At 48.6% G+C, this 17,936-nt stretch overlaps 1 protein-coding gene across 10 annotated transcripts in view; it reads right to left on the minus strand.

Annotated features, from left to right (window-relative positions):
* Positions 1 to 17,936, minus strand: part of LOC118385860 (obscurin-like protein 1) — a 76,496-nt gene that overhangs the window by 6,214 nt on the left and 52,346 nt on the right. For all 10 annotated transcript variants that reach the window (XM_052521842.1, XM_052521844.1, XM_052521843.1 and 7 more), the window contains 2 exons: positions 1,399 to 1,560; positions 297 to 401 (listed from right to left, as the gene is read on the minus strand). In XM_052521842.1, the coding sequence (XP_052377802.1) occupies positions 297 to 401; positions 1,399 to 1,560 (267 nt within the window). The remainder of the gene's footprint in view (positions 1 to 296; positions 402 to 1,398; positions 1,561 to 17,936) is intronic.

Consider the following 17,936-nt stretch of genomic DNA (forward strand, 5'->3'; position numbering starts at 1 on the left):
GCACCATGTGCTACTAACTGAACTACAGGGATGAGTTTACCTGATATTTAAACGTGGGCCAGTATTTTCCTGCCTACACTACATCAGGAGATTTGACTACATGTCATATGTACAGGAAAGAAGAGGTGGTCGAGAATGGTTAGTGCTACCAGAGTTGACAGGGGTTTAAATCTGAACCACTGCCCTACCGACTCGCACTCCTCCTACCTTTCCTGTCTCTTCACTGGCCTATCCATTCAATAAAACCACACAAGTATGAAAGGAGTGTGAATACAAAGATGAAGTAATCATATTACCCTCCACCTCCAGATAGGCTGTGCATTCCACGTGTTTGGCGACAAACTTGATCTCTCCGGAGTCCTCTCCTCTCACGTTGCACATGAGAAGAAAATGCTTGGTCCCTAAAAAGACATGCAAAATCAGTTACCATAGAAGCTTTGTTTAATTCCCGGCTACATTAGTGTGTTGAGAATAAAGTCATGTTTTTAAGAGCCACATGTTACAAAGCATTATACATGCACTTAAAGCATGAATCCTTAATTTAAACATTAACAAAGCTTTCCCTGCCCCTGTTTTGCTAAAAAGCTAAGGGTTGGGGATGGACAAATGTAACAACTCTCAAATTCTTAGACCGCTATGGATGCAAGGGACTGACCATACATGATATAAAGTGTATAGTTTTAACCATGTTTTGAGGCTATAAAATGTGTGTTTACATTTACGTTGTTTATAAACATTGGAGTAAAACAAGCTCATATTTTGGGTTCTGATGAGGTACGATGAGTTGAACTAAGCTCATGAGGCATTTATAAGTTATATCTGTATACCCACTGATTCTTGAAGAATATATCATGAATTTAGTCCGAAAATGCATTTAGCGACTAAGGATTCTAGCTTTAAGGTGCCAAGTGTCACCCCATAGGGCATTATAAAATGTATTATAAGCACTTATAATAGGTGGTAAAGTGCATCATAACATTTGTTTTAAACACTCATAGCTCATCCTCGACTATTCAAACATATATAAATACCTATAATGTATAAATAAATGAGCTGCTCATAGAAAGTCTACAGATCGACATGCACAGACTTTGATATAATGTTTAAATCCTAGTCAGATGTCTTACTGGACCAAGACAGAATAATGTCCGTTTTCAAAGGTAGGCAGGTAACACTTTATAATAACTTTCACTACTAACTATAAATACAGCACATACTATTGATAAATGAGTATATCATTAGTTGTAAACATAAATAATTTTACAAGCATTAAAATGCATATGGATTGATAATATATATAAGAATTTATAAAGGCTTATATATGAAAGTTATTATAAAGTGTAAACCCCCAAATGATTACTACGTGTCATAAGAGATGATAACAACTGTAAGGATGACCTTCCTGGCGGATCTTGATGGTGCTGGTTGGTGTAATTCTCACTCCGTTTTTGAACCACTCTCCAGACACATCCTCCAGGGAGATCTCAACTACAAACACAGCATTCTGGTCTTCCTGTATGTCCAGGTCCTCCAGGCCTTGCAGGACCAACAGCTCCCGTTCTGCCAATGGAGGTAAAGACAGAAGCTCTCATGTCAACACGTCATTCAAATATTTTACAAGGTTGATTTTTTTTTTTACCTGTTTGTGTCATGTGAAAGGAAGCAGTTTCAGAAGGGAAGCAATGTTTTAGATGTGCAAGTGTGAAAGAGTAGTTATAATCTTTCAACGTACTTCTTTATAAGCTTTGTAAAAGCAATGTCTGTAAGTACATTTGTTTATTAACACAAGATAAATGTTTATCACATTTAATTGTCATGTTTCTGTAAAATATTAATTGAGTTAGCTGTTAGCTACTTTGCATTAGATTTAGTGCTATTTCTCACTAGGGACACCTAGCTGAACAATATCAAGCATTCAGTTGCATCCTAGTAACATCATTTTATATTTGACTCTAGATTGAGCACTCTTAATCCTAATTTCGCACATTTAGTGCAGTTATTGTGGAAGACATTCTGTGCTCTATACTACTGTAACTGAAAACATGTATTTTTGTGTTTGTTGCAGTTTAACACTGTGATTCAAGTAAACTTCCAACCCGGCACCCTGCTTCCCACGGAGTTATTTGAATGAGTGTTTAGCTAACTGGATAGCTGGATAAGGGTACATTTAGCGAGCCCAGTATATTACCCCTTCAAAACAATAAAACAGTGGGAAAAATGTATTTTTTTTATGAAGACCCCATGTAACAATACTGCCCTACAAAGGCAAAACTCAGTAACTATGCCAATGGTAAAACTGAGAAAAATGGCTTTAAAATATGTTTGCTAACCTGCCAGATATGTTGTAGGTAGGTAAGTGATAATGCACTGATGTATCATCTTTATATCAAAAATGTTTATGCATATCAACCATGACCACTGATTTGACCTATGACCCCTTAAATGCAGATACTGCACCCTGCGTTTGTATGACCTGAAACAACTATATGGGTAAAGTGCAGTATCTACAATCTAAATGTGTTAATCCAACTTTATTGTTGTTTTTCTGTTTGGCTTTGTATGGTCATTTATTTGACTTTGGGGTCATAGGTCAAATCAGTGGTCATGGTTGATATGCATAAACAATTACTTGATTAGTGTAGTGTCAACAACGCAGCTACTGCCAGCTAGCCTACTTCAGCAGTACTGTATCATTTTAATCATTTTAGTCAATAAGATTATTGCTACGTAAGCTTACCTTTCTGAACATTCGAGACGTGTAGTCCACTTGTCATTCCAATCTCCTTGCATTAGCGTAGCCTCTTCTGTAGCCTGTCAACTATGTGTCTGTCTATCCCTGTTCTCTCCTCTCTGCACAGACCATACAAACGCTCCACACCGCGTGGCCGCGGCCACCCTAATCTGGTGGTCCCAGCGCGTACGACCCACGTGGAGTTCCAGGTCTCCGGTAGCCTCTGGAACTGCCGATCTGCGGCCAACAAGGCAGAGTTCATCTCAGCCTATGCCTCCCTCCAGTCCCTCGACTTCTTGGCACTGACGGAAACATGGATCACCACAGATAACACTGCTACTCCTACTGCTCTCTCCTCGTCCGCCCACGTGTTCTCGCACACCCCGAGAGCTTCTGGTCAGCGGGGTGGTGGCACCGGGATCCTCATCTCTCCCAAGTGGTCTTTCTCTCTTTCTCCCCTTACCCATCTGTCTATCGCATCCTTTGAATTCCATGCTGTCACAGTTACCAGCCCTTTCAAGCTTAACATCCTTATCATTTATCGCCCTCCAGGTTCCCTTGGAGAGTTCATCAATGAGCTTGATGCCTTGATAAGCTCCTTTCCTGAGGACGGCTCACCTCTCACAGTTCTGGGCGACTTTAACCTCCCCACGTCTACCTTTGACTCATTCCTCTCTGCCTCCTTCTTTCCACTCCTCTCCTCTTTTGACCTCAACCCTCTCACCTTCCCCCTACTCACAAGGCAGGCAATACGCTTGACCTCATCTTTACTAGATGCTGTTCTTCCACTAACCTCATTGCAACTCCTCCAAGTCTCCGACCACTACCTTGTATCCTTTTCCCTCTCGCTCTCATCCAACACTTCCCACACTGCCCCTACTCGGATGGTATCGCGCCGTCCCAACCTTCGCTCTCTCTCCCCTGCTACTCTCTCCTCTTCCATCCTATCATCTCTTCCCTCTGCTCAAACTTTCTCCAACCTATCTCCTGATTCTGCCTCCTCAACCCTCCTCTCCTCCCTTTCTGCATCCTTTGACTCTCTATGTCCCCTATCCTCCAGGCCGGCTCGGTCCTCCCCTCCCGCTCCCTGGCTCGACGACTCATTGCGAGCTCACAGAACAGGGCTCCGGGCAGCCGAGCGGAAATGGAGGAAAATCCCGCCTCCCTGCGGACCTGGCATCCTTTCACTCCCTCCTCTCTACATTTTCCTCCTCTGTCTCTGCTGCTAAAGCCACTTTCTACCATTCTAAATTCCAAGCATCTGCCTCTAACCCTAGGAAGCTCTTTGCCACCTTCTCCTCCCTCCTGAATCCTCCCCCCCTCCTCCCTCTCTGCAGATGACTTCGTCAACCATTTTGAAAAGAAGTTTGAAAAGAAGTTTGCTAAGTCAAACGACACCGCTGGTTCTGCTCACACTGCCCTACCCTATGCTCTGACCTCTTTCTCCCCTCTCTCTCCAGATGAAATCTCGCGTCTTGTGACGGCCGGCCCCCCAACAACCTGCCCGCTTGACCCTATCCCCTCCTCTCTTCTCCAGACCATTTCCGGAGACCTTCTCCCTTACCTCACCTCGCTCATCAACTCATCCCTGACCGCTGGCTACGTCCCTCACGTCTTCAAGAGAGCGAGAGTTGCACCCCTTCTGAAAAACCTACACTCGATCCCTCCGATGTCAACAACTACAGACCAGTATCCCTTCTCTCTTTTCTCTCCAAAACTCTTGAGCGTGCCGTCCTTGGCCAGCTCTACCGCTATCTCTCTCAGAATGACCTTCTTGATCCAAATCAGTCAGGTTTCAAGACTAGTCATTCAACTGAGACTGCTCTTCTCTGTATCACGGAGGCGCTCCGCACTGCTAAAGCTAACTCTCTCTCCTCTGCTCTCATCCTTCTAGACCTATCGGCTGCCTTCGATACTGTGAACCATCAGATCCTCCTCTCCACCCTCTCAGAGTTGGGCATCTCCGGCGCGGCCCACGCTTGGATTGCGTCCTACCTGACAGGTCGCTCCTACCAGGTGGCGTGGCGAGAATCTGTCTCCTCACCACGCGCTCTCACCACTGGTGTCCCCCAGGGCTCTGTTCTAGGCCCTCTCTTATTCTCGCTATACACCAAGTCACTTGGCTCTGTCATAACCTCACACGGTCTCTCCTATCATTGCTATGCAGACGACACACAATTAATCTTCTCCTTTCCCCTTCTGATGACCAGGTGGCGAATCGCATCTCTGCATGTCTGGCAGACATATCAGTGTGGATGACGGATCACCACCTCAAGCTGAACCTCAGCAAGACGGAGCTCCTCTTCCTCCCGGGAAGGACTGCCCGTTCCATGATCTCGCCATCACGGTTGACAACTCCATCGTGTCCTCCTCCCAGAGCGCTAAGAACCTTGGCGTGATCCTGGACAACACCCTGTCGTTCTCAACTAACATCAAGGCGGTGTCCCGTTCCTGTAGGTTCATGCTCTACAACATCCGCAGAGTACGACCCTGCCTCACACAGGAAGCGGGGCAGGTCCTAATCCAGGCACTTGTCATCTCCCGTCTTGATTACTGCAACTCGCTGTTGGCTGGGCTCCCTGCCTGTGCCATTAAACCCCTACAACTCATCCAGAACGCCGCAGCCCGTCTGGTGTTCAACCTTCCCAAGTTCTCTCACGTCACCCCGCTCCTCCGCTCTCTCCACTGGCTTCCAGTTGAAGCTCGCATCCGCTACAAGACCATGGTGCTTGCCTACGGAGCCGTGAGGGGAACGGCACCTCAGTACCTCCAGGCTCTGATCAGGCCCTACACCCAAACAAGGGCACTGCGTTCATCCACCTCTGGCCTGCTCGCCTCCCTACCACTGAGGAAGTACAGTTCCCGCTCAGCCCAGTCAAAACTGTTCGCTGCTCTGGCCCCCCAATGGTGGAACAAACTCCCTCACGACGCCAGGACAGCGGAGTCAATCACCACCTTCCGGAGACACCTGAAACCCCACCTCTTCAAGGAATACCTAGGATAGGGTAAGTAATCCTTCTCACCCCCCTAAAAAGATTTAGATGCACTATTGTAAGCGGCTGTTCCACTGGATGTCATAAGGTGTATGCACCAATTTGTAAGTCGCTCTGGATAAGAGCATCTGCTAAATGACTTAAATGTAAATGTAAATGTATAATAAGATAATAAATCAGGGTATTGTCACGTGTCTACCTACAACATATTTTGTTGGACAGCAAATAAACTTTAAAGCCATTTTTATCAGTTTCATAGTGGAACAAAGCCAAAGTACAGTAACTTTAGTTACTGCTGTTTGCCTTGGTTTTTACTTGAATTTTGTAGTTACTGAAAATTTCACACGCCATTTTCCCTGAAACAGAACATAATTGAATCCGGATACTTTTGTCACAAGATAAAACTGATACAAAAAGCCGAATTTCAGTCTTAACTAAATGTTGACCAAAAGTGAAGTTACTGCATTTTGCCTTTGTACGACAGAATATCAACAGGTGATATGGCTTTTTAAACTCTTTTTGGGGGGGGATTACGGTGACATAATTAAAAAAGAAAATACTTAGTTCCTTAGTTCCCCCAAAAGATGTTGGTCGTGTGCAAAAATGTGTGTAATCCACAGTGCTGTGGTGTCTTCATATGATCCTCTGATGTACAATACTTTATTAAGGAAATATTCACATCCCTTGACTTTTTAAAAATGTTGTGTTACAGCCTGAATTTGAAATGGATTCAATTTAGATATTTTTGCCACTGGCCTACAAACCATACTCCATAAAGTCAAAGTGGAATTGTTTTTATTTATTTATTATGTATTTTTTATGTATTAATAAAAAATTAAAAGCTGAAATGTCTTGATTCAATAAGTTTTCAACCCCTTTTTTATGGCAAGCCTAAATAAATTCAGGAGTAAAAATGTACGTAGCAAGTCACATAAGTTGCATGGAATCACTCTGTGTGCAATATACACCCTACACTGTGATTGGTAGCACAGTGTGTGTGTGTTTGTCTTTCATTATGATTAAACCATTCTGTTATGACAAAATACAATTTGCTCATAACAACTTTCCTATACAGATTAAATCTGCTCTCAATAGCAAGCTGCTCTATCTGAACTGATTGGTCAAGTAAGAGAAACAATTAACAACGTGGAATGTGTTTTTCTGACCTTCCAAGGAGATCCATTATTTTTCAGAGAACGCATAGAACCCCAAGTTGATTGTCCCTTTTATACCATGGCTATAATTGAACACATTTGCCACTAGAAATGTGTCAATTTGCCAGTAAAAATGTGTTCAACATCAACTGAAATAGCCAACAACTTTACTCGAGAGCTACAGTAGTCGTTGTGGTAATGAAACAACCAGACTTGCTAGTTTAGTTAACCAAACCATCAGTCCAAGCTTGCTATAGTGAAAATCGACTTCAACATTACCAATAATGTTTTAAATTCAACATGCTCTGGAATTCCCTTTAAGAGAATAAGAAACATGTATTCAACAATACCATGGTATAAGAGTGTTTAACATGATTTTTTAATGACTACCTCAACTCTGTACATACTGCCAAGACTGTGCTCATCAGAGCTCAACAACCACCTCTTGGACAGTCACTTGCCGCCAGGATACCAACGGAAGGTGAGGGAGCTGATCGCCGTCTTCACCCCATCGGGGGCCACCAAAACAGACCAGGGGATGTGGCACTGAGGACAGAGCCCCTCAGACCACACGACGACGAGGAAAGCGGACCAGCAAGACCAACAAGCTGACACCACCATACTCGGAAAACACCCGAGACCCGGCCAAACCCGGGTGGCACAGGGAGGGCTTCCAATGCGGAACACGACCCAGTCCGACCTCAACCCAGATAAGGCCCCGACCAGGGTGACTGGACATGAGAGGCCTGTGTAAGTGCCTGTGGTCCCGGAGCACCACGAACCCAGCTAAACCCTAACCAGGGTTGCATGGGGAGGGACTTCGGCGAGGAACAAGGCCCAGCCAGACTTCAGGCCTGGAACGAGGTGGCAAAAGACCACATTGACATCGGTGATGGACGGAAGGAGATGGAGACCCATACCCCACCCAGAATGCTGACCGGATCCTTCCAAATGTTTTATTTATTTTTTATTTCACCTTTATTTAACCAGGTAGGCTAGTTGAGAACAAGTTCTCATTTGCAACTGCGACCTGGCCAAGATAAAGCATAGCAGTGTGAACAGACAACACAGAGTGGAGTAAACAATTAACAAGTTAATAACACAGTAGAAAAAAAGAGAGTCTATATACATTGTGTGAAAAAGGCATGAGGAGGTAGGCGAATAATTACAATTTTGCAGATTAACACTGGAGTGATAAATGATCAGATGGTCATGTACAGGTAGAGATATCGGTGTGCAAAAGAGCAGAAAAGTAAATAAATAAAAACAGTATGGGGATGAGGTAGGTAAAACTGGGTGGGCTATTTACCATGTACAGCTGCAGCGATCGGTTAGCTGCTCAGATAGCAGATGTTTGAAATTGGTGAGGGAGATAAAAGTCTCCAACTTCAGCGATTTTTGCAATTCATTCCAGTCACAGGCAGCAGAGAACTGGAACGAAAGGCAGCCAAATGAGGTGTTGGCTTTAGGGATGATCAGTGAGATACACCTGCTGGAGTGGGTGCGACGGGTGGGTGTTGCCATTGTGACCAGTGAACTGAGATAAGGCGGAGCTTTACCTAGCATGGACTTGTAGATGACCTGGAGCCAGTGGGTCTGGCGATGAATATGTAGCGAGGGCCAGCCGACTAGAGCATACAGGTCCCAGTGGTGGGTGGTATAAGGTGCTTTAGTAACAAAACTGATGCCACTGTAATAAACTGCATCCAGTTTGCTGAGTAGAGTGTTGGAAGCTATTTTGTAGATGACATCGCCGAAGTCGAGGATCAGTAGGATAGTCAGTTTTACTAGGGTAAGTTTGGCGGCATGAGTGAAGGAGGCTTTGTTGCGGAATAGAAAGCCGACTCTAGATTTTATTTTAGATTGGAGATGTTTGATATGAGTCTGGAAGGAGAGTTTACAGTCTAGCCAGACACCTAGGTACTTATAGATATCCACATATTCTAGGTCGGAACCATCCAGGGCGGTGATGCTATTCGGGCGTGCAGGTGCAGGAAGCGAACGGTTGAAAAGCATGCATTTGGTTTTACTAGCGTTTAAGAGCAGTTGGAGACCACGGAAGGAGTGTTGTATGGCATTGAAGCTCGTTTGGAGGTTAGATAGCACAGTGTCCAAGGACGGGCCGGAAGTATACAGAATGGTGTCGTCTGCGTAGAGGTGGATCAGGGAATCGCCCGCAGCAAGAGCAACATCATTGATATATACAGAGAAAAGAGTCAGCCCGAGAATTGAACCCTGTGGCACCCCCATAGAGACTGCCAGAGGACCGGACAGCAAGGCAAGGCAGTCATCAGAAAAACCGAGGCTACTGAGTCTGCCGATAAGAATATGGTGATTGACAGAGTCGAAAGCCTTGGCAAGGTCGATGAAGACGGCTGCACAGTACTGTCTTTTATCGATGGCGGTTATGATATCATTTAGTGCCTTGAGCGTGGCTGAGGTGCACCCGTGACCGGCTCGGAAACCAGATTGCAGATAAAGTACGGTGGGATTCTAGATGGTCAGTGACATGTTTGTTGACTTGGCTTTCGAAGACCTTAGATAGGCAGGGCAGGATGGATATAGGTCTGTAACAGTTTGGGTCCAGGGTGTCTCCCCCTTTGAAGAGGGGGATGACTGTGGCAGCTTTCCAATCCTTGGGGATCTCAGACGATATGAAAGAGAGTTTGAACAGGCTGGTAATAGGGGTTGCGACAATGGCGGCGGATAGTTTCAGAACTAGAGGGTCCAGATTGTCAAGCCCAACTGATTTGTACAGGTCCAGGTTTTGCAGCTCTTTCAGAACATCTGCTATCTGGATTTGGGTAAAGGAGATACCCCGACCAGGGTGACACCGGGGATGGGAGGATGGTCGACCTTCTGGCAATGAAGGGAGATGGCCTCCCAACGTTCTAAGACCTTTTTGTCCACCCCCCAGCGATCTCGGGATCACCGCTGTCTCCGCTCCGCCACTCACAGACCCCCCCGCCCATGGATCAAGAGGACCTCAATATCCTGGACGACACCACCTTTATGAGCACGGTGACTCTCCCAACAGACTGAGCTCTCCCGACAGATACAGATGGAGCTATCCCACCGGCAGTTTGAAGGTGGAGCCACCGCCTCCAATTCCAACCGCCCTGTCACCCTCCCCCTCTGCCGCCTCCCCACATCCCACCAACCTTGCTGCTGCCTCCGGAATATCACCATCTGGTGGTGGACCTGGGGAAATCCCCGGCAATCTCCTCGACTCTGACGGAGAGCATCCGTCAGCAACTCGTCAAGGCCTGTCAACCCCCGGCCAGCAGGATTGCCCTGCTCCCCATCAAAGGTTGAGCAGCGAGACTCCGGGCCGGCCCACCTGCCACAGCAACAGCCCTGTCAGCCACATCGGCCCGACGCCGTGACCACCTCCGACGCCGTCACTCCGAATCAAATCAAATCAAATGTATTTATATAGCCCTTCGTACATCAGCTGATGTACGAAGGGCTAGAGGGGAGTCCTCAAATCCTGGAGAGCTCTGCGGGGTGCCACAGCCAGCCACAGAGTCTTCAACCTCATTAGAAGTGGAGAGGCTCAATCACAAGACTATTAGCAGGGCTTAAGGGGCAGCCCGCAGGACGAACCTGTTCATACAGTTCAGACGGAACATGGGCAGGGGCGAGGAGCAGAGGCCAACCAAGATCAGGGGTCATAGGACTTCGGGACATGGGCCATGTTCGAATACCTATTTCGTCATGTGGTTGAACTATCCCTTTTAAGAATGCATTCTTCCTTCCTCTGTGAATGGCCGGATCAGTGATCACTTTGAGCAATGGCTACATTAAGGGGATATTCAAACACAGCCATGGACAAGACTGAGCTCAAACCACCATTCCATCCACAGAGGGCAACTGAGCATAGGAGGAGCTCTTGATGGATGTGATTCATAGTTTATTTTCCAGGTGCTCAAAGCGCTTTGCGATTTGAGGGGGAGGAAATTCACCACATCCATGTCACCAATGTGCAGCAACATCCATTTGTGTGATGCCACTGTCGCCAGAAGCCATTTTTTATTTTATTATTATTTTTAACCCCTTTTCTCCCCAATTACGTGGTATCCAAATCAAATCAAAATCAAATCAAATGTATTTATTATAGCCCTTCGTACATCAGCTAATATCTCAAAGTGCTGTACAGAAACCCAGCCTAAAACCCCAAACAGCAAGCAATGCAGGTGTAGAAGCACGGTGGCTAGGAAAAACTCCCTAGAAAGGCCAAAACCTAGGAAGAACTCCAACTCCAACCACACCAACAGTAAAGAAAGCACCGTCGACGCCTGACACAAGTTGCTTCTTGTGTCATCCCGGTGCTCGCTACAAGCCCGAGTGGAGGGTACAGCCCCATTGTCCCATCCTCATCCTAGGAGACTCCAACATCGCCAGGCTCCTTTGGATCTTCTCCGACCAGATCTAAGTGGAATCCATCCCCGTTGCCCGCTTTTGCCACGGCATCCTCCTCCTCGACTACCTGCGAACCGAGGGCTGTCCCGAGGTGGCCAAGGTCATCCTCTCCTTTGGCCTCAACAACCGAGAAAAGGGAATGACTACCACCTCCCAAAAGGCCTCAACTAGCCCAGCTTCCTGAACACTGCCATTCTCGTGCTGAAGATCAATTACTCTCCTACGATGCCGTTGACCGACCGGATCAACTTGGATATCCTGAATGGATTGATCGGCCACAGACAACATGTCCCTCTGCTGCCTTCATCACAGTTCCACTCCCGACAGGATGGCCTGCACTGGACCCCGGTTATGGCGATGTGGCAATTGTGGAGCCGCTGTTAAAACTAAGTGTTCCGCTCACTGGCCCAGACCAGGGGGAGAGTGACCCTCTTGACAGCACCAAGCCACCTGCCCACCGTCCCGTGCCCCAACCGGCGGCGCCGTACCCCACCATGACCAAGACCAAGACCCTCAGATGGACTTGGGCGCCGGGGACCACGCACCCGCCCGCCTCCGACCCAAATTCAGGGAGACTGACACTGACGGGCAACCCCGCCGATGACCACCACACCACCGAACCGAGAGGAGGACAACAGGGGGCTGGACTCTGCCACACCGCACCCACCGCACTCTGATCGAAGCACAGGGGAGACCGGCATAGAGGTAGTGGTCCTGTCACGCATCTTCACACCCATAAAGCCTTAACTCTCCCTGTCCAGACGAGGCCTCTAACTCATGCCCACGCTCGACCGGTTCCGCCCTGAGTTTGCCGCCTACCACCGTCAGCTCAAAGTGGCCGACTACTTTGACAGCCGCAAAGGCAATGCACACTGCGGAACCCAGAGGGAACAGTGACCGTGGAGAGGGCCCACCAGAAAATAAACAACTATTCACGGAGCCGCCCGACACGAATCTGCCGCAGGGCGTCCGCTACCTACTGGAAACCGACTGGAAAACCTTAAACTCGACCCCCCCCCCCCGACCTACAAGGGGCACGGGACAACCTGCCCAAGTAGGAGGTGACCGCTCTCAGACAACTGGAGAGGGACACGACGATCATCAAACCGGCGGATAAAGGGTCAGCTATGGTCATCCTGGACAGGGGTCAGTACGTGAAGACCAGGAGGAGAACTACTGGTGGCTGGAGCAGCCCATCTTTCAACGGATGGCTCTGCTCATCAGAGGTGTGCTCGATGGGCTGGTGACGGACGGGACCCTGGGGCCCAAGCAATGCGCCAACCTGGTGGGAACCACGCTGGCCAAGAGCAGGAACCTCTACCTCTTGCCAAAAATCCACTAGGTGCCCCACGGCTGACTCATCGAGTCCGACTGCGGCAGCGAAACCTACGGCGTGTCGGAGTGGCTTGACGCCTACCTACGCCTGCTGGCGATGAGGCACGACAGCTACATCAAGGACATGGTGGACTTCCTGGCCAAGGTGGCAGCAACCAAGGTGGGCGCCTGTCGACTTCCTGTTTACCATGGACGTGGACAGCCTCTACACCAACATCAAAGTTGGAACCGGCCTGGCCGTAGTCAGCGCTCACCTCGAGCGCCACCCTCAGGACAGTAGACCGTACAAGCAACTGCTGCGGCTGTTAGAGCTCTCGCTCACCTGCAACGACTTCGAGTTAAATGGAAACACCTACCTGCAGGTCAAAGGAGTGGCCATGGGAAAGCGGTTCGCCCCCGCCTACGCCAACATCTACCTGGCAGAATGGGAAGCCACTGTGTTCCCCCTGTGCGCTCTCCGACCATCATGCTTCCACCGCTTCCTGGACGATGAGATGGGAGTCTGGCTCATTTAAGGACCAAGTTTTCTGCTTGAGCAAGAGGACAAGTACATTAGAGTGTCTAGTTTGAGAAACAGACCCTAACAAGTCCTCAATTGGCAGCTTCATTAAATAGTACTCACAAAACACCAGTCTCAATGGCAACAGTCAAGAGGCGACTCCGGGATGCTGGCCTTCTACTATTTAATGAAGCTGCCAGTTGAGGTCTTGTGAGGCGTCTGTTTCTCAAACTAGACACTCTCATATACTTGTCCTCTTGCTCAGCTGTGCACTGGGGCCTCCCACTCCTCTTTCTTTTCTGGTTAGAGGCAGTTTGCACTGCTCTGTGAAGGGAGTAGTACACAGCGTTGGCACAACTGTTGATTTGTTTGGTCCTTAAATGAGCTACAGTAGTTGCTGTGGTAACCAAGCAAACACATTTGCTAGTTTAGCTAACCAAACCATTAATCCAAGCTTGCTATAAGTTAAATAAACTTCAACAATACCAATAATGTTTTAAATTAGACATTTAAGAATGAACTATAGACATTGAGTTTGACCGTGCTGATATACCGGGAGTTATAGGGAAATAATGCATGCTCTAGAATGCCCTTCAAGCAAATAAGAAACTAATATTCAACAATGCCATGGTATAAGAGCGTCTGCTAAATGACTTAAATGTAAATGTAAATGTATAATAGTGTTTATCATGATTTTTTAATGACTACTACATCTCTGTAGATACAATTATCTTTAAGGTATCTCAGTCAAGCAGTGAATTGCAGCAACAAATTCAACCACAAAGACCAGAGAGGTTTTCAAATGTCTCGCAAAGAAGGGCACCTATTGGTAGATGGGTAAAAAATAACAAAAGCAGACATATCAATTTGAGCTGGGTGTATTGATACCCAGTCAATACAAAGATACAGGTGTCATTCCTAACTCAGTTGCACGAGAGGAAGTAAACAGTTGCATCTGCACCCAATCTGGACACCTTCCAACACTAGACAAACACTCGCTACCAGGAATGGACGGCGAGCAACCGGAAGCAAAAAACTTGGCACCTGACGTGGAGTGACAGTCCCAAACAGGAGCTGCCTCCTAACCGGGGATCACCCACCTCACTTGTCCCCATTAAAGGGGAACACCCTTTCCCTAACCCTAACACTACCCTAAACCAAACCCTAACCTTAACCCAAGCCTAACCCTAACCCTGGCCCTACCCTAACGCTAATGAATGGATGGAACCCACGCTCAGGAGGAACCCACAACACATATACTTAACCATCGCACCCCATAAACAACTTTCCAGACGCGGGCGGCTGGTGTGCCGGCGGTGGCATGAGATGGATAACTTTTGCTACAATAACAGGATGTACACAAGATCACACTCTTCACCCCTGGGCTGGTTGTGCCTGGACCCCCCGGTGCTCCTGCTCGGCAAGAAGAGTGGTGCACCTCCCCCTTGTATCCACACTATGGATAAAGGGCGACTACAGCTGGCAGGTGTAGGACAACGGGTGCTACAACACTAAAGGGATGGAACCACCAAGACCCCACTCTACCGTCCTGGGCTGGTTGTGCCCGGACCCCCCTGGCACTCCTGCTCGGCAAGCGGAGTGCCCCTCCCCCCGGTCTCTGCACAGCTTGAAGGTGTCAGATCGACCCTGCGGATTCATAATCAAAACATAACCTGGCCAGACTCTTGGGTGTTGTGCACCTGGGGGCCCGGACATAGTCAGCCCCAGCATCGTTCCATTGCACCGAACGGAATCTCCACCAAACGGAACCTCCACTAAACGAAACCAAGTGCTACAACAACATACAGGGGATAGAACCACCATCTTTACTCAAGACCCCACTCACACAGAATCCTCCACTCTACGGATACAAGGTGGACCAGAACGGACAGGTGTGGGACAATGGGTGCTGGTGCAACAACACAAAAGGGATGGAATCACCACCTTCGCACCAGTCAGATGAGTGGCTATGACGGGCAGGTGGCCAACACTCAACAACGCAATGGAACTACCACCCTTACCCTAGCCGAAGGAGTGGCTACTATGGATGGGTGACCAACACTCAACAACAGCTGGACACACAGCCCAACAGGAGAACCAACTGCGACACATGGTGGGTCAACACAGGGTGTTAAACACAACAACGGAGGTGTCTATGGAGGATTTCAGTGGTTGGATGATAACAACAGGGAAAAAAGGTTAGAGGTGGTGATTTGGAACCTGAGCTCATTAGACACCTTTCATTGGAATGGGTCCGCACACACACACACACACAAAACATACAACAGAACCTCAACACATCACCAAGAGGACAAAACCATGAGGACCCATCCAGGTAAGTATTGTTTGAACAAGTGTGCCCACCCCAGGAAAGTATCTTCTTAACATTGGTGGCACACTAAACGGACAGATGACTCACAGGTAGCGACCATTCACCAAACAGAGGACAAGGTGCACAGCTATGGAGATCCCATGGGACCACAAAACACATCACAGAGGCTGCCCCCTGGGCTAGTTAGAACCCCACAAGGTCTGACTACTGCCTCCAACACTTACAGAGTCTATGGGTTGGAACCAAAAGAACACAGGAGGAGTACATCGGAACCCAAATTAGAAGACATTGTGAGGTTGCCAAACACCGCACAGAGGCTTCCCCTTGGGCTGGTTAGAACTCCACAAGGGTGGACCACTGCCTCCAACAGGTCCTGAGCCTGTCGCTACCTCACCATGGGAACAGGAGTACATCACTCCCAAATCTCTATAGAGAGACCAATAGGAAAATGGAGGTCAAGGCACCCAACTTAGAAGGCCCCCTGTTTCAGAGCGGGGCAGCCAGGGACAGTGGGGAGGCAACAGCCTCTGACACATACCCGATGCCTCTGAAAGCGCACTGCCAACCCTATGGGGTTACGCCTCCTTCCCCTCGTCTTCCAACAGACACCCTATGGTTGGCAGACACGGAGCAAACGGCACCGGTGTCCGGTGTCAAATGGCACCGGACACGACACTGGACACGACACGGAGGCAGGAGATCACAATGGAGGATAAACTACCGACCAATGATCCAAAACACAGTAGGGCCGAGTCGGTAGCCACCTTCTTCTTCCACCCCAGTGTCAAGGCCACTGCCAAGACACTGCTCATCAGATCTTGACATTACCTGGAGGAGATCAACAACCACCTCTAGGGAGAGCCGTTGTTACCAGGATACCAGCGGAAGGCGAGGGAGATGATCGATGGACTGTCAGTGGCTTCGTCGGAGTGGCTGTGGCATAGTTACTGGAGCAGCTTTTTCCGGCCCTCACCCGGGCGTTGGCGGAAAGTAAGGCGGAGGACGGGGAGTCCGATGGAGCGAGGGCGACCCACGGGCATTGGCGGCAACAAAGGAAGCCTCATCGGAAGAGGAGGAGAGGAGTCCATCTCCACACTCAAGGCAGAACATATGCAACCTGGTGGAAACACCACTTGGCTGGAGCGCATGGAGAAAGGAGACTAGGGGCCACAAGGAGGACGTTGGGAGACACCAACGGAACAGACACGCAGATGCGGGAATAAAGAGAGAGCCCCTCAGACCGCACAACGAGGAAGAAAGAGGACCGGCAAGACCAATAGGCCGACACCACCATCCCCAGAACACCCAAAACCCGGCCAAACCCGGGTGGCACAGGGAGGGCTTCCGATGCGGAACACGACACAGTCTGACCTCGGCCCAGACCATGCCCCGACTAGGGTGACTGGACACAAAAAGGCCCTTGGCCACACGCCATCCAGGGGGGCAGAAGACCCCATGGACATCAGTGAGGGACGGAAGGAGACAGAGAGCCATACCACACCCAGAACGCTGACCGGACCGATCCGTCATACCCCAAACAAGATGACACCGGGGATTGGGAGGATGGTTGAGCTTCTGGCAGCCAAGGGGGATGGCCTCCCAATGTTCCAATGACCTCTCCGTCCACCCCCCGGTGATCTTGCGACCATCACTGTCTCTCCTCCGCCCCTCATGGACCCCCTCGCCAATGGATCAAAAGGACCTTAACATCCTGGACAACGCCATCTTCATGAACGCGGTGACAGAGCTCTGTCAACGGATACGAATGGACACACCAGAAAATAAACAACTATTCACGTAACCTTCAGGGTGGGAACCACCCAACACCGACCTGCTGCAGAGTGTCGCGTCCCTCTCCCACCAGGGGCACGGGGCAACCTGCCCAAGGAGGAGGTGACCGCCCTCAGGCAAATGGAGAGGGACGCGACGATCACCATCAAACCGGCGAAAAAAGGGTCAGCTATGGTCATCCTGGACAGGGGTCAATACGTGAAGAAGGTGGAACGCCAACTCGGCCAGGAGGACAACTACCAGAGGCTCGCAGGACACGGCGGCCTTCCTGGCCAAGGTTGGCACCAGCGACTTCCTATTCACCATGGATGTGGACTGCGTCTACTCCAACATCAAATTATTACAGGTTACAGAAAACGTCTACATTCTCATCTCTCATTTCATGATGGGCATGGACATGTAGGTCACATCATGGAGGGGGTTTTAAGTCCAAAACGAGACCTACATGGTTTAAAAAAATGTGGGCCTGCTTACAATGCAGATATAAAATGGGAATGTCAGCTAACTGTTTTACTCCTCTCAAACTTAATATTTTAATAAATCTTTGGTGATTAAGATTTATTTCCAAGTGGTCTCAAGAGCCAAAGCCTTTATCGACAATCTTAACTACTTTGCGATTGCATTGGACAAAAAGAAACTGAATTGAGAGGAGGGGAGGCTATGCTTGGTTTTAAATCAA

This window comes from Oncorhynchus keta, chromosome 7 (assembly GCF_023373465.1).
Source record: "Oncorhynchus keta strain PuntledgeMale-10-30-2019 chromosome 7, Oket_V2, whole genome shotgun sequence".
Lineage (NCBI taxonomy): Eukaryota > Metazoa > Chordata > Actinopteri > Salmoniformes > Salmonidae > Oncorhynchus > Oncorhynchus keta.